The sequence below is a fragment of the Vipera berus genome (assembly GCF_964194415.1).
Source record: "Vipera berus genome assembly, chromosome: W".
In the NCBI taxonomy this organism is placed as follows: domain Eukaryota; kingdom Metazoa; phylum Chordata; class Lepidosauria; order Squamata; family Viperidae; genus Vipera; species Vipera berus.
This window is the reverse complement of record NC_138210.1, coordinates 30,181,445-30,203,411: the sequence shown is the minus strand read 5'-3', so window position 1 is coordinate 30,203,411 and position 21,967 is coordinate 30,181,445. Positions and strand designations below refer to the sequence as shown.

Sequence of the window (21,967 nt, the reverse complement as noted above, 5' to 3'; positions counted from 1 at the left end):
AAAATACAGAGAATAGGGAGGTGAGGGTTTGTTTTTAAATGTGTTTAATGCTTCTTGAAAGGATTAGGTCCCCTATTTTACAAGGCAAGCATAAAAAGCACCCATCTTTTGAAAGCCCCTAAGCATCAATAGCTGCATAGTTAGAAGCTGGTCTCACTCCCTCTGCTTTTAGGAATCCTTAATATTTAGAAAATAGTTGTCTCTGCCCACTTGCTATAATGCAACAAAATTTTTAAATATATGAAACTATAGATTTAATTTGGGGTGGAGGGGTTGGGAAAAGATTTTCTGTTTGCTGGAAAGAGTAATAGAAAAAGTACAGGGGGGGATGTTTGACACCATTTTATTAATCTTCAACTGCAGTGGAAAAATATAACCTTTTACAAATGCCATCCTGTGTAAGCTTCAGTATATAAAACTAACCCCATATCAGAACCAAATAAAGAGAATAGGCAAAGCAGTTTCCAAATTGTACTTTTATCTTTTTTTTGTTTGAACATTTAATTTCAACTTCATTTTTGCAATCCAATATTTCCTGAAAGGTTTTTTTATTTAGACTTTTAAAAAATTCTTTGGCACAATTGTGTATGGTTCAGGCTTTGTTCACAGCAAAAGGGGCTTTGTCCCGTTTTGCTTGTTTTTATTATCACCAATTCAAAGTTGTGTTTTGTTTCAAAGCCTCACATCCCATTTGGAAAAACTGGATCCTAATGTCTCCACTGACATGTCTTCTGGACACCCTACCCGCCTCTCACCCCATCCCGGGTTTCTACATTCACAGTTGAACAAAATTCAGGAAGGAAAGGAGCTTTTTATTGAAACAAGATTGTGAAAAAAGTCACAACGGGAGCTTTGAACATCCCACCTACAATCCCCTAAAGAAACCCTACATGGGGCAACTTCTATTTACCCCTCCCCAATTCAAATCTCATACTTTTCTGCCACTTCAAGTAGACTGAACTTGTTAATTTAGGAAATGCAACTGCTAATCTTTTCAGTGTTTCTTTTGGGAAACATCAACTGCAATTGAGAATGTAGATACTGCCTCATTCACACACACACACTCTTGAAAGAAAATCCTTCACCCTTCCCATTTGTCTTGAGCAATGACAGTGCTGTGTGTCCAAAAACTCCCCTCCCTCCTGAAAAAAGGTAACTGGTGGGCTGGGGACCCCATCTTCTCCTCTCTAGCAACAAAAGCCAGACCTTATTAAGTGAGTACTCAAATTGAACCTGAAGCTAGCTTTTCTCTGTCCTAGACTAAGTAAACTACCTCTTCACTGTCCAAAAGACAAGAGAATTAGTCCTTGTCAGAAGAGACTGTACTGAATCATTTTCTACTTCCTGGAGGCAAGCAGTGACAAGGTTTTGTTGCTATTCAAGTCAGTGATTAGCTCCATTAACAGTGGTTTTGCCATTTGCCGTGGCTGGATTTTCACCTTGGTGTGTTTAAGGCTCTCACTCACTCATCCTCTCATTCCCAAACACTCAGCATTCGTGCACACTCCTCACTTCGGGTTGGTTTTTTTTTTCCTCAATAGATTGGAGAATTCCAGTGGGGGTCTCAGGTGTCATCCCAACAGTAAAAGATCTGTAAGTGAAGAAAAATAAGAAGGCAATGCAGTGTAATATAAAAAGAGACACTTGCAATTTCTTTAGTAGCAATAAGATTGTTTCATTATTGTGGGTTTTTTAAACAAATATTCGCATTAGACAACTTTTTCACTTCAATTGTCACATCACGTTGCATAAGATTTCTTATATTTTTTAAAGCAGGTCTTGAAAGAAATAAGGAATTTTTGAATAGGACATTGAAGACAAAGGCCATGGGGATGATAATCCAAATACTACTTCCTACACCATTTTGAAGCTTACTCAGTGGGGAATTAACATATTCTGGGCCTTACATTAGTTCTCCGAACGTCTAATGCAAACTGTATAGGAACAACTCAGATGTTTTAAAGAACAAAAAAGTTGGAGCCTTCTTACCAAGCTTGATTTTTCAGTTTTCTCAACTCTTTAGTGGCCCAGGTAGCAAGGGTTTTTGTTTTGTTCGTCGTTGATCTTCTTCCTTCAGTTAGTAATTCATGTATCATGGGCCTAGCTTCCACCATCTTGAGGACATCTTTCCCAAATGCTGTGCACAAATCCCTGTGAAAAGCAAAGAATATAAAGAAAAACCTCCCAATACTTGGTTTCAATGATTACTGTGGCTCATGGGTGTCAAACTCGCCGTGTCACATGTTGCGACGTATCGTGACTTTTTTCGCATTGCTGGAGCTGGGGTGAGCGCAGCCTCCACATGATGCAACCGGCCTGTGGGCCAGCAGTTTGACACCCCTGTTGTCGGTAGTTGAGTTTCTTGACTCTTATGAGTTATGACTGCAGCACATCTCCCCCATGGTCATATGATCATACTTCAGGCACTTGGCAACCAGCTCACATTTACTACCAGACACAGCAACCCGTGGTTACGTGACCACAACTTGCAACAATTATTATTATTTTTTGCAGTTTTCTGGCAGAAAATGCCCATTGGATATGCTGGATTCACTTGACCACCATGTGGTTTGCTTAACAACTGCAGAGACCTGCTTTATATCTGTTGTAAAAACTTGTAAAATTGAATCTGGTCAAGGACTACCTGTAGTCACCCCCTAAGTGGATTACTGCAATGCACTATTTATGGGGCTGCTCTTGAAGACCATCTGGAAGTTGCAACTGGTCCAGAATGCAGCAGTGTATGCCCATTTTTCCTCTGTGCTCTGCCAGTGTAATGATATATGGGAATGACCTTGGGAGAATGGGCAAAGAGACACCACCAAGGGAAGCTGGATAGTAGGTGGGGCAAGAGGCTCAGAAGAGATTGTCCCTAGTTTCTCAGGCTGTAAAGGAGACTGGGGGGGGGAAGGGAATGTATTTTCAGACTTGCAAGATTATGTCAATGTAGCTTTACGTTGAAGTCACCCATCTGCATATGTTTCCTATCTGGTTTGCCCTGCAAAGCAACAGCCAACTATATTGGCTTCTGGGTGGAATTCAAGGTGCTGGTTATCATCTCATGGCATGAGGCTGGGTTATTTGAGGCACTGCCTCTTTTTGGTTGTCTATACCCATCCCACTAGGTTTGATAGGAAGGGCTCATTCCAGGTCCCCTCAATTAAATGATGTAATGGGACCTAGGAAGCAGGCCTTTTCTGTCATAACACCTGAACTCTGAACAACCCTGCTCCAACCTTGACAGCCTTTTGCAAAGCACTGAAAATCTAGATGTGTTCCTGAGCACGAGGGTGGGAAGTTAGCTGACTGGGGCATTGCTGCTGTTTTGCACTTATTCTCACCATCCATTTTAGATTCTATGTTTCACTAATATTATTTTTATTGTTTTAATAAGTTGTGAGCTACCAGAAATACATCTGTGATATAAGCAGCCATATAAATTGATTAAATAAATAAGTACAGGTGGTGCTCTATTAACAACCACTTGTTCAGCAACAGTTCCAACTTACAATGGTGCTGAATAAGTGGTATTTATGACTGGTCCTCCAGGTTTTGGCCTTCACAGCACCCCTGTGGTCATGTGATCATTACCTGGTTGCTCAACAGTGGCCCAGATTTCCAACCATCATAGCATCCCGCAGTAATGTAAATGTGAACCTTCCCTGCTGGCTTCTCACAAGCAAAGTCAATGGGGAAGCTGGCAGGAACTTGGAAATCATAGTCCCATTAGGTCCTTACTTAATAAGCTGTGGTGATTCGCTTAACAACTTGTGGTTTGCTTAACAACAGTAACTAGAGGTTGCCAGAACTGCTGTTGCTAAGTGGCACAGTTCTAGGAGACGAGCAGGCTGAGCCTGAGGGTGGTGTCAAATGTGTCATCAATTTGGAGTTGCTACACTCCCACAAGAAACCCAGGTCCACCCCCCACCATGAATTCCAATGACCCTTATCGAGTGCCAATTTGGTTTGACCATCAGTAGATCAGATTCTTGTGTATAGGTTGCATGTAATATACTTTTAGTGCTTTGAACTTAACTTCTGTTCCTGGTTACTTGCACCTGACATTAATCTGATCTACTCACCTAAACTTTCACAGACTACTATGAAAACCACAGCATGGCATCGGATCCACAAGCTGGAGCAGCAGCAGACAATTCAGAGATGAATATCCTCTACAGACAACAAGACGGTTTGGAAACCAAGGTGTGAAATACAGCAGCTAATATGCACCAGATACTCTTGCTCCACCATCAGCAACTGGTGCTCCACTGCAGAGGACCCCTGGATGTCTACCCCAGAGATTTGCAGGAGACTCAGACAAGATGAGAACATTTCTTACCCAATGTGAACTATTCATTGGCACCAGACCAGTGAAGTTTCTAATGGACAGATCATGAGTGTCCTTCATTCTCAGCCTCCTCACAGCTTCAGCCACTAGATGGGCGCTCCCCCATGATTGAGTGCAATGACCCAATCATGGATAACTATTAAAACTTCCTAGTACACTTCAGACAACACTTCAGAGATGCCACCCAAGAAGACACTGCCACATGCACAATTCAAGAGCTCCAACAAGGCAACTGGAGAGTATGGCTCTACACTGAATTCAAATGGTTGCAGCAGACTTGAACTGGAATGAGCCTTCCCTGTTGGTGCAATTCAGACATGGCCTCAATGACAGAATTGCAAATGAACTCATCAGGCAGGTAGTTCCCCAAACACTGGATGAAATCTACAGAACCTGCATTATAATTGACTCATGTTTAGAAGAGATCAGGGCTTGCTCCAACCATTGCAAGCTACCAGCTCAACTCCCATATCCAGTCCTCATCTCTCTTACACTGACTGAAGCTGATCAAGGGGGAGAGGAGCCTATGCAAATTGATGCAGCCAGACAATCCACAGCCACAGAAGAATGGCAGAGGCACTGAGATTTTAGTACTGTTTCTACTGTAGAGAATCCAGGCACTTGGTCAAGGACTGCACTTCCAAACCACCCAGGAGGAGACAGGCGTTGCAGCCACAGTTCCAGTGACAGACATCCCAAATGCAAACCATAGAAATGGGAAATGACAACAGCCTACCTGCAAGAGCTTAGAGGAGGGATTCTTCAAACACTGAACAGGGTTCACATTCAAACCCACCTAGGTATGTTGTTAAAGACTGATGTCACTTTAGGTCTCTCAGGCGGATGGGAAGAAATTGTTACTGCTTTACAGGATTCAGGAGCTACAGCTAATTTTATAAACTATGCAACAGTAAAAGGACTCAAGATTCCCACAGCCCAGGGGTAGGGAACTTTGGCTCTTTTGACTTGTGGACTTCAATACCCAGAAGTCCTGAACCAGCCATGCTGATTCAGGAATTCTGCGAGTTGAAGTCCACAAGTCATAAAAGAGCCAAGGTTCCCTACCCCAGCCATAGCCCATTTGAAGTTTCCCTTGCAAGTGAAACAACTGATAGTCAGCTTTTGAAAGTGAGTCCTATTACACTATTCCACAGTCCCTTTGCACTTAACCATAGCCAAGCACTCTGAACTGTTCTCTTTTTTTTTTTATTAAAAAGTTTTAACATACAATTTTTCCCTTAAAAAATCCCCCCTCCCCCCCTTCTCCCTCCCCCCCTTCCTCTCCCCCCTCCCCCCCTCCCCCCCCCCGACTTCCCAGAGCTAAGTACAAGGTATATATAAAAAAAAACAATCATAAACAACCATATACTAACAACCATAAACTCTAAAATCTATCACTCTCTAGCTTATATAGGATAAAACAAACCTTAGTAATATTAAATATATATAAAAAAAAACTAATATAGAAAAAAAAATAAAGAAAGAAGACTTATTCAAATATAAAACTTCTTAACCCTATACTTATTCTGAGTAAACTCAAGCCATTTTCTCCCTTCCATAATATAGCGTTCCTGCGAGTAATCTTTCAAATAGGCCGAAATCTTCACCATTTCGACCAGGTCGGAAACCTTTAAAATCCACTCTTCTATGGTCGGCAGTTCCTCTTTCCAGTACTATCCTATCAAAAATCTTGCTGCTGTAATTAAATTCAACATCAACTTAGTATATTCCATCAAATTTTTATCCAAAAAGCCTTAACCTTTTTGCAAGTCTACCATATATGAAAATATGAAAATATATTACGTCTTTATCACCGCACCTCTAACATTTAGGCTAATAATTCAGATACATGCTTAGCTTTTTAAAATCTAAATACCATCTATAAAACATTTTGTAAAAATTCTCTCTTAGATTTCAAACTTATATAAATTTTACATTCCTCACCCAAATCTTTTCCCACCTCCCACTACTTGGCTGTAAGTACGTTGTGAAAGTTCCATAGACTTCTGCTGATCTTGTTCTTTTATCTTTTTTGATCGTTTTAAAGCAGCACGCGTCACCCTCTGTTCTCTGGGATCATCCAAAAGTGTTATAACTTGATCTCCTGCAGCACCATTCTCCTCTATCTGTCCATCTTCAGCCTCTTGATATTCTCCTTCTCCAGATCCCTTTGCAGCTTCCAGAAGTGTTAATGGGGTTGCTTTTAAAACATTATTGTAAAAATCACGCGCTTGCATCACAGTAACCAAACGGTACCTTTTACCTTCATACATCACCATCAACCCAGCTGGAATCTCCCATCTGAACCTTATATCTCGTTGCTTGAGCTCTTGCACCAGAAATGTAAAATCCTTCCTTCTCCTTAAAATCTTTGGAGGAATTTCTTTTAGAACCAGAACTTCTTGATCAGCAATCACGACTTTAGTATCATAGGCAGCTTGTATAACTTCATCTCTAATTTCCCTTTTTGCAAAATAAACCACCACATCTCTAGGCAGCTTTCTCTGTCTAGCAATCCATGAGTTCACACGATACACTTTATCCATGCCTCCTTTTATTTCAGATGCTGGCTGATTCAATACCACTTCGAGAGCCTCAGAAACCAGCTGCTTTAGATCTTCCTTAATATTCTCCTTTAAACCTCTGATTCTAATGGCAAACTGCATCTGGAAATATTGAGCAAGACTCAATTCTCTATCCATTTTGTCTCTTAAATCTTCATTCTCCAATACTTTTGCTTCTAATATAGCATTCTTTTGAGTCGAATCTTTGACTTTTTCATCCAAATCTTCCACACATTCAGCCACTTTATACACTGAAGACAAAATGTCTACCTTCATCACGCTGAACTTCTGTTCCATCCTCTCTTCTATTCTCTTCTCCAATTTCTCCAATTTCTCCTCCATCTTTGCAAATTTATCACCCATTGATTGATTAATTGATTCCAAAAGTTTATCCAGAGCATCTCGTAAGTCCTTCGATGTCACTACATCAGGAGGATGTAATGCCTGCAATGATGATTGTTGCACCGGGGAAGTTCCAGCACTCCGAAGAGTTTTAGGGGGAGGTTTAGCCGCCATCTTTTACTTTCAATTGTGACGCACTTTCACTTAGAGTTTAAAAAGTCCATCAAGCTCGAGAGTAGAATAAAATAATCCTCTTCACCTTTTCCTCTTGTACCGCTCTGCCTGCTCTTTTTATTCCATAGTCCTTCCTTCAGGCAGGGGTGGTCGCAGACGCCTGGCTCTGCTCCATAAAGTCAGGAGCAGAGGCGCTGGCCAGCTGGGAGCGACCCAGGCTACGGGGGAGTTCGATCCTTCGGCCGCCCAAGCTGCAAGCTCAGGCGGCCCCGGAGAACTCTACCCCTACCTGGGGCCTCACCCCCTCCTCTTCTCCCGAGGAGGGGGCTTCAAATTCGCCCGAACAGCTGATCGGCGCTGTTTCGGGCGAAAATCACTCAGCTGAGCCGCGGGCAGCCCGGGAAGGCTGTCTCCGTCGCCGCGCAGCCACCGGAAGGGCCCGAACTGTTAACTCTTTACATGAGTAACCACCTGGACTTTCCAGTCGTTTTGGGGTGTGGACGATTACAATCCCACAACCCCACAATTTGTTGGAAGATGCGTCTTTTTTCATTTTATGACCTAGCCTGTCTCCATCATTGTGATCAGCAGTCCAAAACCCGCCACCAGCCAACCCTGAACCCAAGCAGGGAGATATCCAACCTCCCAAGCAAATACACAGAGTTTGCAGTTATTTGGGGAGGAAGAAGCCCCAGTCCTCCCCCCACACAGAGATTGTGACTGTGCCATAGACTTGGGATCCCAGGTGCTAAAATACCTGCCAAGAGACAGTATCCAATGCCAGCTAAGGAATTAGAAACCTTGAAGCAGTACTTAGACTCTAACTTACAAAGGGGCTTTATTAAACCTTCAAAATTAGCCTCAGCACCCACCTGCCAACAAAAGTGCGTATAGTCAAGGCTATGGTTTTCCCAGTTGCAATGTATGGCTGTGAAAGTTGGACCATAAGAAAGGCTGAGTGCCAAAGAATTGAGGCCTTTGAACTATGGTGCTGGAGAAGACTCCTGCGAGTCCCTTGAACTGCAAGGCGATCAAACCGGTCAGTCCTAGAGGAGATCAACCCTGACTGCTCTTTAGAAGGCCAGATCCTGAAGTTGAAACTCAAATACTTTGGCCACCTAATGAGAAGGAAGGACTCACTAGAGAAGAGCCTAATGCTGGGAAAGGTTGAGGGCAATAGAAGAAGGGGACGACAGAGAATGAGGTGGCTGGAGTCACTGAAGCAGTAGCCGTGAACTTAAATGGACTCCAGAAGATGGTAGAGGACAGGAAGGCCTGGAGGAACGTTGTCCATGGGGTCGCGATGGGTCGGACACGACTTTGCAACTAACAACAACAACCGACCTTTTTTATACTCAAGAAACAAGACCTGAATACACCAAACACAAATGGAGTGCCCCCCTCCATGTATGGTCCACAAATACCAAGCCCTCAACTCTGTGCCAGTCAAGAAACCACCATCCACTGCCCTTAATTTCAGATCTTTTGGACAGCCTGCAGAAGTCACAAATTTTTACCAGGTTAGATTGTCAACTCTACAAATAAGCATGGCTGCAGCCATTTTTCTTCTCATTCTAGGTTGCCACATAGAACGGAGGGGGGGTTGCCCAAGTGCTTCATTAATCAAAATAATCTTCTGTCCCGACTATACGTTGCATAAAAAGCCTGTCAAATGATCATATTGGGGAATGTAGTTGCTTACATAGTTTTATGGGTGGGACATTTAACTTTGCATTGGGAAATTGTTACTTGTGTATTCAGACTTGGTTTCACTTTTGAACGTGCTGATACTTTGCAACTAATAAACATGTTCTTTGAGGAATTCTCAAGCCTTGGAGTTCTGCTTTATTCGTCTCTCTCTGTCGGAACCATGACATAGATCTTTGCAATGCCTACAATCTCATTAGAACCAAGGAGGGCCAGAAATACTTAACCACTTTCAAAACCTGGTATAACAAGTCTGAATTCACTGTGATCACATTCAGGTTTGTCAATGCAGGGGCAATATTTTCCAGATTTATGAACCATTTTTTTCTGATCTCATTGATAAATTTGTAGTCCTTTATCTGAATGACATCCTGATCTACTCTGAGGATGAATCTCAGCAAAAAGAACATATGTGTACAGTTCCAAGTAGAGTGAGAGACAGCCACCTCTTTGCTAAACCAGAAAAATGTGCCTTTGATCTAGCACAGTTAGATTTCTTGGGCTATCATATCTCCACAAATGGTATCCAGATGGACCCCCAGAAAGTCAGGGCAGTGCTGGAATGGCAAGCTCCCTGCACAGCCAAAGTCATTCAAAATTTTCTGGGCCTTGCAAACTTCTATAGAAAATGTATCCCTGGCTTTGCCCATAAAGACAAACTGCTTACCCAACTAAAAAAGAAAGGAGTTAGATTTGCTTGAACTCACACGCAACAAACAGCTTTCAAAGAGTTAAAGCAGCTCTTTGCCCATCAGCCCCTACTTCAGCATCCAGACCTGTCAAAGAGATTTATTGTTCAGACAGATGCTTCAGACGTAGCAATCAGAGCTGTTCTTTTACAAAAGGGTGAGTTTATAAAGGCCCACAGTTCCAATTCAGATTTTGGAAGGCACTGTTTTAGCTCTTTTTTTTATTGAAAAGTTTTTCAATACATTTTATCTTTAACAAACCCTCCCCTCCCCCTCCCCTCCCCAACCCAACCCTCCCCCCTCCCCTTCCCGACTTCCCAGAGCTAAATACAAGGTATAAAAGTAAAAAACAATCATAAACTACCATATGCTAACAACAATAAACTATTAGGTCTATCGCACTTTAGCTCTTATAAAATGACTACAAGCAATATAAATATCCCATCAATACTGATTCAAATGCTAAATGAAACTTTTTAGTCCCATATTTATTCTGGATGTAATCAATCCATTTTTTCCACTCCACGATATATCGTTGTTGTGAATGGTCTTTCAAATACGCCAAAATCTTTGCCATTTCCGCCAGGTTAGAAACTTTTAAAGTCCATTCCTCTATAGTCGGCAGTTCTTCCTTCTTCCAGTATTGCCCTATTAAAAGTCTTGCTGCCGTCAAGAAAACATAAGTTACTCTTGGTTTCAATATACCCAATTGAAAGCTAGGTGGAAGTCAGATCAAAAGGTTGGCATCACAATTACAGATCAAAATTTAGTAAAGCAAATTAGAGATTCAAATTGTGCACATATAAAGAGGATATATAATGCTTTAATTGAATTGTATTCGGAAACGGAATTGGTTAAAGACTGCATGATAAAGTGGGCACAAAATATTCAGGAACCAATTTCGTTGGACACCTGGGAGATAATTTGGGTCAGAAATGTTAAATTTACCCAGGCTCAAAATTTAAGAGAAAATTTTTATAAAATGTTTTATAGATGGCATCTGGATCCCAAGAAGTTGTCCAACATGTATCCTAATTTACAGTCTAAATGTTGGAGGTGTGGTAGTTTAGAAGCTACTTATTTTCACATGTGGTGGACTTGTAGAAATATAAAAGCTTTCTGGATTAAAATTTGGTGGAACATTCAAAAGATTTTTAAGAGAAAGATAAAGTTTTCCCCGCAATTGTTTTTATTCGGTATTGTTGTAGATTGTGATGTTAAAGAAACTAACTTGATGTTGAACATGATAACGGCAGCACGGTTACTGGTGGGACATTATTGGAAGAAGGATAGTTTGCCCACTGTAGAAGAATGGGTGTTTAAAGTTTCGAATCTTGCAGAAATGTCTAAGATTTCTGCTTATTTGAAGGATCATTCACAGGAAAGATATATTTCAGTTTGGAGGAGATGGATAAATTATATTCAAAACAAATATGGGACTAAAAAGTTCCATTTAGCTTATGGGTAGATTTTAGTGGGATATTGTTATTGGTACTTTGTTTGTAGTTATGTTAAAGGGGAGTTAAAGCACATTATGAATTTGGTTAATTGTATATTATGCATAATTTTTATTTAGAATATCATTATTGTAACTATAATCCTGTATTTAGCTCTGGGAAGTGGGTGGGTTTGGGGTGGGAGGGATTTGGGGATATATTGTAAAATTTTGTTTTTGTAAAACTCTTTAATAAAAAAAAAGTCTTGCTGCCGTAATTAAGTTCAACATCAACTTAGTGTCCACAACAGTAGTATCAGTAATAATGCCCAATAAAAACAATTGTGGACAAAACTTTATCCTTTTCTTAAATATCTTCTGCATATTCCACCAGATTTTAATCCAAAATGCTTTAACCTTTTTACAGGTCCACCATATGTGAAAATACGTTGCGTCTTCGCCACCACACCTCCAACATTTAGGCTGGTAGTTCGGATACATACTTGCAAGCTTTTTGGGATCTAAATGCCACCTATAAAACATTTTATAAAAGTTCTCTCTTAAATTTTGAGCTTGCGTAAATTTTACGTTTCTCACCCAGATCTTTTCCCAAGTATCCATTTTAATAACTTCTTGAATATTCTGAGCCCACTTTATCATGCAATCTTTAACAAGTTCTGTTTCTGAGTCAATTTCTATCAATGCAAGATATATCCGTTAGATTTGTGCTGGACCCTGATTTCTAATTTGCTTTACCAGATTTTCATCAATCATTGAAAAACCAATTTTCTGATCTTCTTTCCACCTGGCCTGTAGTTGCCCAAACTGAAACCAAGTTTGAACAACCTTTTCTTCTCGTAAAAAGTTATACGGCTTCAAACACCATACATTCCTCTCCAAACTTAAGATTTCCTTATATGTAATCACATCATGTTTAAACCCAACATTTATGTTTTCTATTGCGTGTTTCGGTATTGCCCATAAAGGTATCTTATAATTTAACTTATGTCTATACTTTTTCCAAACTCGCAACAAAGCATGTCTTAAAATATGCACCTTAAACACATTATCTACCTTCTTATCATACAATACAGGTGAAACTCGAAAAATTAGAATATCGTGCAAAAGTTCATTTATTTCAGTAATGCAACTTAAAAGGGGAAACTAATATATGAGATAGACTCATTACACGCAAAGCAAGATAGTTCAAGCCGTGATTTGTCATAATTGTGATTATTATGGCTTACAGCTCATGAAAACCCAAATCCACAATCTCAGAAAATTAGAATATTGTGAAAAGGTGCAATATTCTAGGCTCAAAGTGTCCCACTCTAATCAGCTAATTAAGCCATAACACCTGCAAAGGGTTCCTGAGCCTTTAAATGGTCTCTCAGTCTGGTTCAGTAGGAATCACAATCATGGGGAAGACTGCTGACCTGATAGTTGTGCAGAAAACCATCATTGACACCCTCCATAAGGAGGGAAAGCCTCAAAAGGTAATTGCAAAAGAAGTTGGATGTTGCTGTATCAAAGCACATTAATAGAAAGTTATGTGGAAGGGAAAAGTGTGGAAGAAAAAGGTGCACAAGCAGCAGGGATGACCGCAGCCTGGAGAGGATTGTCAGGAAAAGGCCATTCAAAAGGGTTGGGGACTTTCACAAGGAGTGGACTGAGGCTGGAGTCAGTGCATCAAGAGCCACCACACACAGACGGATCCTGGACATGGGCTTCAAATGTCGTATTCCTCTTGTCAAGCCGCTCCTGAACAACAAACAACGTCAGAAGCGTCTTACCTGGGCTAAAGAAAAACAGACCTGGTCTGTTGCTCAGTGGTCCAAAGTCCTCTTTTCTGATGAGAGCAACTTTTGCATCTCATTTGGAAACCAAGGACCCAGAGTCTGGAGGAAGAATGGAGAGGCACACACTGCAAGATGCTTGAAGTCCAGTGTGAAGTTTCCACAGTCTGTGTTGATTTGGGGAGCCATGTCATCTGCTGGTGTTGGTCCACTGTGCTTCATTAAGTCCAGGGTCAATGCAGCCATCTACCAGGAGATTTTGGAGCACTTTATGCTTCCTTCCGCACACGAGCTTTATGGGGATGCTGACTTCATTTTCCAGCAGGACTTGGCACCTGCCCACACTGCCCAAAGCACCAAAACCTGGTTCAATGACCGTGGGATTACTGTGCTTGATTGGCCAGCAAACTCGCCTGACCTGAACCCCATAGAGAATCTATGGGGCATTGCCAAGAGAAAGATGAGAGACATGAGACCGAACAATGCAGAAGAGCTGAAGGCCGCTATTGAAGCATCCTGGTCTTCCATAACACCTCAGCAGTGCCACAGGCTGATAGCTTCCATGCCACGCCGCATTGAGGCAGTAATTGCTGCAAAAGGGGCCCAAACCAAGTACTGAGTACATATGCATGCTTATACTTTTCAGAGGTCCGATATTGTTCTATGTACACTCCTTGTTTTATTGATTGCATGTAATATTCTAATTTTCAGAGATTGTGGATTTGGGGTTTTCATGAGCTGTACGCCATAATCATCACAATTATGACAAATCACGGCTTGAACTATCTTGCTTTGCATGTAATGAGTCTATCTCATATATTAGTTTCCCCTTTTAAGTTGCATTACTGAAATAAATGAACTTTTGCATGATATTCTAATTTTTCGAGTTTCACCTGTAAATATGCATGCCAACCAAATAACAAATCATGACCTTCAAGATTTAATAATCTCCCTTGTGTTAAGTTAATCCAATCACTTATCGCTGACAACGCAGCAGCTTCATAGTATAGTTTAAGGTTGGGCATTTTAAGACCACCTCTTTGACGCGTATCCTGCATAATCTTAAATTTAACTCGTGGCCTTTTCCCTGCCCATACAAATTTATTGATACCCTTTTGCCATTCCTCCAAGTTTGAATCCTTTTTAAGAATGGGTATCATTTGAAATAAAAACAGAAATTTCGGCAAAACATTCATTTTCACTGCTGCGATTCTTCCCAGTAATGACAATTGTAACTTTTTCCAACTGTCCAGTTCTTTTTGAACTTTACCCCATAGCTTTTCATAATTATTTTTATATAACTTTGCATTTGAGGGTGACAAATATACCCCCAAATATTTAACCCTTTTGACAATTTCAAATCCAGTTAACCCTTCTAAAACAGCCTTTTGTAATACTGTCATGTTTTTAGCCAGTATCTTAGTTTTTTGTATGTTAACCTTGAATCCAGAAACTTTCCCATATTGCATTATTATCTCCATCAGGTCCACAACAGAATTTTCTGGCTGGGTCACCGTAACAACCAGATCGTCTGCAAACGCCCTCAATCTATAATCCTGATCTCTTATTTGAATTCCCTTAATTTTTTCCGAATTCCGTATTTTAATCAATAGTATCTCCAATGTTAAAACAAATAATAGAGGTGATAACGGACACCCTTGCCTTGTGCCCTTTTCAATATTGCATACTTCAGTCAGACTGTTATTTACTATTATACGGGCTGTTTGCTTTTGATATAATGCCCTAATTGGTTGTAAAAATTTATCCCCAAAATTCATTTTATCTAATACTTTCATCAAGAATTGCCAATCCAATTGATCAAAGGCTTTTTCAGCGTCCAGAAAAATCAGCGCTGCAGGGATCTGGTTGTTCCTTTCCAAAAATTCCAACAAGTCAACTACATGCCTCACATTATTTTTCATTTGTCTACCACTTATAAACCCAGTTTGATCACCATGAATTACCTGTTGCAGTACCCTCATCAATCTGTTAGCTAAAACCTTAGCAAATATCTTGTAATCCGTATTCAAAAACGATATTGGTCTATAGTTTCTTGCTTGAGTGACATCCTGATCTTCCTTCGGAATCAAAGATATGAAAGCAGTTTTCCAAGACGGAGGCACCCCTCCTCCCCTTTGAATTGTCTGAAACAATTCCCTTAATGGCTTTATCATCTCAGACTGTAAATTTTTATAGTACACAGCAGTCAAACCATCCGTGCCTGGCGCTTTACCCACTTTCAATTGTTTAATTGCTAAAAGAATTTCTTCCTCAGTTATCAGTTGATTCATATCTTCCTTTTGTTCTTGCGTAAGAACCGGAATACTAGCATTCCTCAAATATACATCAATATCTGCTTCATTAATCTTATCTCTAGCATATAATTTAGAATAAAAATCAACAAAGGTTTCCTTAATAAGATTCTGTTGATACACAACCTTGCCCTTATGTTCTATTTTGTCTATATTAGAAGCCCTTTGCTTCTTCCTTAGCATATAAGCTAACCATCTACCTGGTTTATTGGCATTACAAAAAGTATTATGTCTAGCAAACCGTAAATTAGTTGCCACCTGATCAGCCATCAACTTATCAAATTGTCCACTTAATAAATTAATAACCTCTTTAATCTTCACATCCGATGGATTCAAAATTAAGGCCTTTTCTTTTTCCCTAATCTCATTCTCTAATTCTTTCCTCCTAAATTCCAAATTACGTCTATATTTATTGTTCAAATATATTAACACACCTCTCATGTACGCCTTGCTAGCATCCCAAACCATTTCCATAGAAGTACCCTTATACATGTTAGTTTCAAAAGAACCCTTCATTTGTTTTTTACATTCTTCCACATTTTCCTGATTTCTAAACAGGTTCTCATTTAGACGCCAGGAGCACCTATCTCTATTGTCCTTATCAATCTCTAACCAGACTGGACTATGATCAGACATAGTTCTTGGACAAATCTTTATCTTCTTAATCCTAGAAAAAAAATCATTAGTGATTAATATAAAATCAATCCTAGAAAAAGATTGATGTCTATCAGAAAAAAAAGTATAATCCTTTTCTTGTAGATTTCTTTCTCTCCAGATATCTCGCAGCTCCAAATCATCCATCATCTCAAAAAAAGACTTAGGCAATTTAGCATGACTTGGAGTACTTCTAAAAAAGCCACTCTTGTCCATTTGTACATTCAAGACACCATTCCAGTCTCCCATAAAAATAAAAGATTTATAATCCAATTGAGTGATCTTGCTGTGTAATAAACTATAAAAGTCACCTTGTTGTTGATTAGGAGCATATAATCCAACCAAAAGCGTTTTTTTTGCCTTCTATTAACAAATCTACTATAACGTATCTTCCTTGCTGATCTGCTTCAATTAGCTCCGCTGTAATAGTATTCTTGACATAAATAACCACTCCATTTTTCTTATTCATTGCAGAAGCAATAAATTGTGTGCCCAATCTTGAGTTTAATAAATACTTTTGGTCCATAACTCTAATATGTGTTTCTTGTAAGCAAATAACATCAGTCTTAAATTGTTTTAAATATTGAAAGATTTTCTTTCTCTTCTGTGGTGAATTTAAACCATTGACGTTCCAAGTTAGAAACTTAGTCGTCATCCTTAGCGACCCGAAGCTTTTGGAGCGCGTCTTCCAGGATCCCCTTGACGTTCTTAGGCCGCGCCCCTCCCACAGCTTCGCTATAGGTACGCTTTGGAGGTTCCATAACTTTCTGCTGGTCTTGTTCTTGCTCGCGTCTCATTCGTCTCAAAGCAGCACGCGTCATCCTCTGGTCTCTTGCTTCTTCCGATGATACTGAAATTTGATCCACTCCTGTAGCTTTCTCATCTGTCTGTGTTGTTCCTTCAGCACCTTGAGGCTTTCCCTCGCCATTCTTCTTTGTAGATTCCAAAAGTGGTATGGGGGTTGCTTTTAAAACATTACTGTAAAAATCACGTGCTTGCATCACTGTAATAAGACGATGTCTCGTGCCTTCATGCATCACCACCATACCCACTGGTATCTCCCATCTAAACTTAATATCACGTCGCCTGAGCTCTTGTGCTAGAAAAGCAAACTCCTTTCTTCTCCTTACAATTTTTGGAGGGATCTCTTTTAAAACCAGAACTTCTTGCTCAGCAATTACAAGCTTAGTGTTGTGTCCTCAGGCAGGCCCCTCCCACTTGGTCACCATGGAGACCCAGCTGTGTGAGCCTGACAGTGTGGATGAAGATGACCCACAGCTGGCCCTGTTCAAGGACGCCCGACGCAGGAGGCAGTCAAGTAGGAGCAAGCAGAGAAAGGCTGTGGGGCTTCTCGGAAGGAGGCAAAGAGAGGCCACGCCCTGAACTCTTTATAAAGGGAATGTTTGGGGAGGGCTGGTTTGCTGAAAGCAACCGCTCCGATAGTGTTTCAAAGCTCCTGTATCTTGGTATGTGTTTTGTTTGTTTTTGTAATAAATTTGGCAGACGTATTCCAGCCTCTTGCCGTTTATAAAGGGGTTGCCTTTTCTGCAAGGCCGGTAGCAGGCTGGTACAGAACAGTTTGCTTTCAGCCACCCACCCCTTACTAATATTATGGAGCAGCTACGTGCTGAGAATGCCCAGCTCACCCAGCAACTCACTTTGCTGGCAGCTCAGGTGGCTCAACTGCAAGCTCAGGTTCATGCTGCACCCCCACCCAGGAGAAAATGCCAAGTTGCAATGCCGGATAAATTTACAGGCACTCCAGAACTGTTTCCTGCTTTCCTGGGACAATGCCAGCTCTTTATCAGCGTGAGAGCAGCTGATTTCCCCACTGACCGGGATAAGGTGGGGTTTGTGTTAAGCCTTCTTTCGGGTGATGCAGCTCGTTGGGGCACGCCTCTGCTGGCTCAACCTAGCCCATTGTTGGACAACTTTGTGGGGTTTTGTGATCATATGCGTCTGATGTATGAGGACCCTATTAAGACGCAGACTGCTACTCGACGTCTGAAAGCTCTGAGGCAGGGTCAACGCCCCCTACAGGGCTATATCAGCGATTTCCGGCTGCTTAGCCAGGATTCCGCCTGGAATGAGGCTGCGCTCGTGGATGCCTTCCAGGATGGATTGTCGGAGATGTTGGATGAGCTGGCCCGTGTGGATATTCCCTCAGACCTGAATGGGCTGATCCATCTCTGCCTGCGGATCGATGCTCGGTTGCAGCAGCGAAGGAGTCGCCGTGCCACCCCACAGACCCCTGCCGCCCCTGTTGTGCGTGAGCCCCCAGTTCAAAGGGAGGAGCCAATGGAGCTGGGTGCCGCCAGGTCTCGTCTATCGGTGACTGAAATGAACAGACGACGATCGGGGGGTTGTGTTTTTACTGTGGGGACCCTGGACATTTGGCTGCTTTTTGCCCAAAGAAGCGACAGCGGGCATCAGTGATCGAGTCTGCCCCAAGAAAGTCCCCTACTTTTCTGTCGGGAAACGCCCCGAGCCCGATCTAGACGGTGTGATAGATCGGGCGTCCCACTAAGGCTAAGATCTTCACGAAACTGGACCTGCGTGGAGCTTACAACCTCGTCAGGGTTCGGCCGGGTGATGAGTGGAAGACGGCGTTTGGTACTCGCTATGGACATTTTGAGTACACGGTGATGCCGTTTGGCCTGACCAACGCCCCCGCTGTGTTTCAGCATTTCATGAATGACATTTTCCGGGATTTGTTGGATCAGTTTGTCGTGATCTACTTGGACGACATCCTGATCTACTCCCCGTCGCGTGAGGTGCACCATCAGCATCTCCATCAGGTCCTGCAGCGACTCCGAGAACATCGGCTGTTTGCCAAGTTGGAGAAGTGCCAGTTCTACCGGGTGACCATCGATTTCCTGGGTCACCGCATTTCTCCTGAGGGCATCGCCATGGAGCCGAGTAAGGTTGAGTCTTTGCAGAGTTGGCAACCCCCGCGTCGCGTGAAGGATGTTCAGCGACTTCTTGGATTTGCCAACTATTACCGAACTTTCATCCCTGGGTTTGCTGCCTTGACAGCCCCCCTCACCCGGCTCCTGCAGAAGACGACTCGGTTCCAGTGGAATGCACCAGAACAACAGGCTTTCCAGACTTTGAAGGAAGCCTTCATGAAGGAGCCCATCTTGAAGCATCCTGACCCGCAACGGCCGTTTGTCGTGGAGGCGGACGCCTCCGACATTGCCATTGGGGCGGTGTTACTCCAGGCAACGACGCCCAGCGGTACCCTCTTCCCTTGCGCGTACCATTCACGAAAACTGAACCCTTCGGAGCGCAATTATACAATCTGGGAGAAGGAGCTGCTGGCCATCAAAGCGGCGTTCGAGGCCTGGAGGCATCATCTGGAGGGAGCGCGGCATCAAATCGAGGTCCGGACGGACCATAAGAATCTGGAAAGCCTGCAGACCGCTCGGAATTTGAACCAACGCCAGATCCGGTGGTCTCTTTTCTTTGCGAGGGTTGACTTCCGGGTTCGGTACATACCTAGCGGGCACAATCAAAGAGCGGATGCTCTGTCCAGGAAGCCCGAATATTCCCGAGTGGAAGACAAGCTTCTGCCCAGGACAGTGATCCCCGTCGAGTCTTTTGCGGTGCGGGAGCCGGTTGATATACGGGCTCGGATCCGGGAGGCACAGCAGCAGGAGGTGTGGGTGGCTCAGCGGAAGGAGGAGGTGGGGCCAGATTCTCCTTGGACGGTCACGGATGGACTCTTGTATTATCGTGACCGGCTCTACGTTCCGGGAGGGCCACTCAGGGGACTCATCCTCAGCCAGTGTCACGATAACCCGGCGGGGCATTTTGGCCTGTTCAAGACCCTGAACCTGGTCTCCCGTACCTTCTGGTGGCCCCGAGTCCGACACGACGTCCAGTCCTATGTCACCTCCTGCATCCCATGCAGGCAGGCCAAGTCAACGACAGGGGCCCCGCCTGGATTACTGCAGCCCTTGCCAACACCCAAAAGACCCTGGGGGGATGTGTCCATGGACTTTCTGACGGATTTACCCCCATCCTCTGGTTTTACGACAGTGTATGTGGTGGTGGACATGCTGACCAAGATGGCGCACTTCATCCCCTGTCGCGGCTTACCGTCAGCCCGCGCCACTAGTCGTATGTTCATTCAGCAGGTGTTTCGGCTGCACGGCCTCCCTGATAGAGTCGTCTCTGATAGGGGGACCCAGTTTACAGCCCGCTTCTGGCAGGAGTTGATGCATGCGTTGGATATCAAGATTTGCCTCTCGTCCGCGCATCATCCTCAAACTGACGGGGGAACCGAGAAGGTCATCGGTATCCTGGAACAATATCTGCGCTGCTACGTCAATCTGCAGCAAAACAATTGGGTGGACTATCTGGCCATAGCTGAGTTTGCATTTAACAATTCGCAGCACACCTCCACACAGATGACACCGTTCTTGGCCAATGTGGGTTATCACCCCCGGTTTTTCCCCCTTTCTCCCGTGGAGTCACCGGAGCCGGCAGCGAATGACTTCATGGCAGAGTTACAGGCGATCCATCGATTGGTGCGACGTCAGTTAGAGAAGGCCAAGGCCGATTACAAAAGGTTTGCTGATCGGTCAAGACGGGATACGCCTCCACTATCGGTGGGGGATCGGGTCTGGTTGTCCACCAGGAACCTACCGTCAACACGGCCGGTGAGAAAGTTAGATCACCGATATTTAGGACCGTTCCCAGTCGAGGCTGTCATCAATCCGGTTGCCTATCGCTTAACTCTGCCACGTTCCCTGCGCGTGCACCCAGTCTTTCATCGGTCTCTGTTGGTCCCCGAGCAACCGGCTTGTCCACTCCGCCGAGCGGAACCTCCCCCATCAGGACCTCGTGATGGAGGCAGCACCCCCGAGTACGAGGTCGCCAGCATCAGGGATTCCCGTTGGCTGAAAGGTCGTTTCCAGTACCTGATTGAATGGAAAGGTTACGGACCAGAGGACTTCACCTGGGAAGACGCGACCGCCGTTCATGCCCCTGCGTTGGTGACTGCTTTTCATGAACAATTCCCATCCCGACCGCATCCGGATCGGCAGCCCCGGGGGAAGGGCCCTGCGGTGCGGGATAGTGTTGTGATTCAGGGTCAGCCTGTGGGTTCGGCAGTTGGGTCGGACGACGACTCAGAGGAGGAGGGGGGTGTTGAAGATCTTGCTGATGATAGCCCTCAGGCAGGCCCCTCCAACTTGGTCACCATGGAGACCCAGCTGTGTGAGCCTGACAGTGTGGATGAAGATGACCCACAGCTGGCCCTGTTCAAGGACGCCCGACGCAGGAGGCAGTCAAGTAGGAGCAAGCAGAGAAAGGCTGTGGGGCTTCTCGGAAGGAGGCAAAGAGAGGCCACGCCCTGAACTCTTTATAAAGGGAATGTTTGGGGAGGGCTGGTTTGCTGAAAGCAACCGCTCCGATAGTGTTTCAAAGCTCCTGTATCTTGGTATGTGTTTTGTTTGTTTTTGTAATAAATTTGGCAGACGTATTCCAGCCTCTTGCCGTTTATAAAGGGGTTGCCTTTTCTGCAAGGCCGGTAGCAGGCTGGTACAGAACACTTAGTATTGTAAGAAGCTTGAATAACTTCATTCCTGATTGCTCTCTTTGTAAAATAAACAACCACATCTCTAGGTAATTTCCTTTGTCTTGCAATCCACGAATTGACACGAAAGATTTTGTCTATGTCTCCCACAATTCCATCTGCTGGCCGTCCCAGCACCCCTTCCAGAGCCTCAGAGACTATTTCCTTCAGATCTTCTTTAGGATTCTCTTTCAAGCCTCTGATTCTAACAGCAAACTCCATCTCGTGGTACTGCACCAAGGTCAAGTCACTGTCAATTTTATCCACCACATTCTCAGTCTCTAACATTTTTGCATCTAATTTAATATTATTTTGGCTGAGATCTTCCACTCTTTCATCCAAGCGTTCGATACATATTGCCATGC

General features: G+C 43.3%; 1 protein-coding gene across 1 annotated transcript in view; it reads right to left on the bottom strand.

Annotated features, from left to right (window-relative positions):
• Window positions 1–432: 432 nt before the first annotated feature.
• LOC308676253 (importin subunit beta-1-like) overlaps window positions 433–21,967 on the bottom strand; it is a gene marked incomplete at its 5' end in the record, with an annotated part of 67,778 nt that continues 46,243 nt past the window's right edge. The window contains 2 exons of the mRNA XM_081342067.1: window positions 433–1,591; window positions 1,990–2,151. Of these exons, the coding sequence (XP_081198193.1) occupies window position 1,591; window positions 1,990–2,151 (163 nt within the window). The 3' untranslated portion in view covers window positions 433–1,590. The remainder of the gene's footprint in view (window positions 1,592–1,989; window positions 2,152–21,967) is intronic.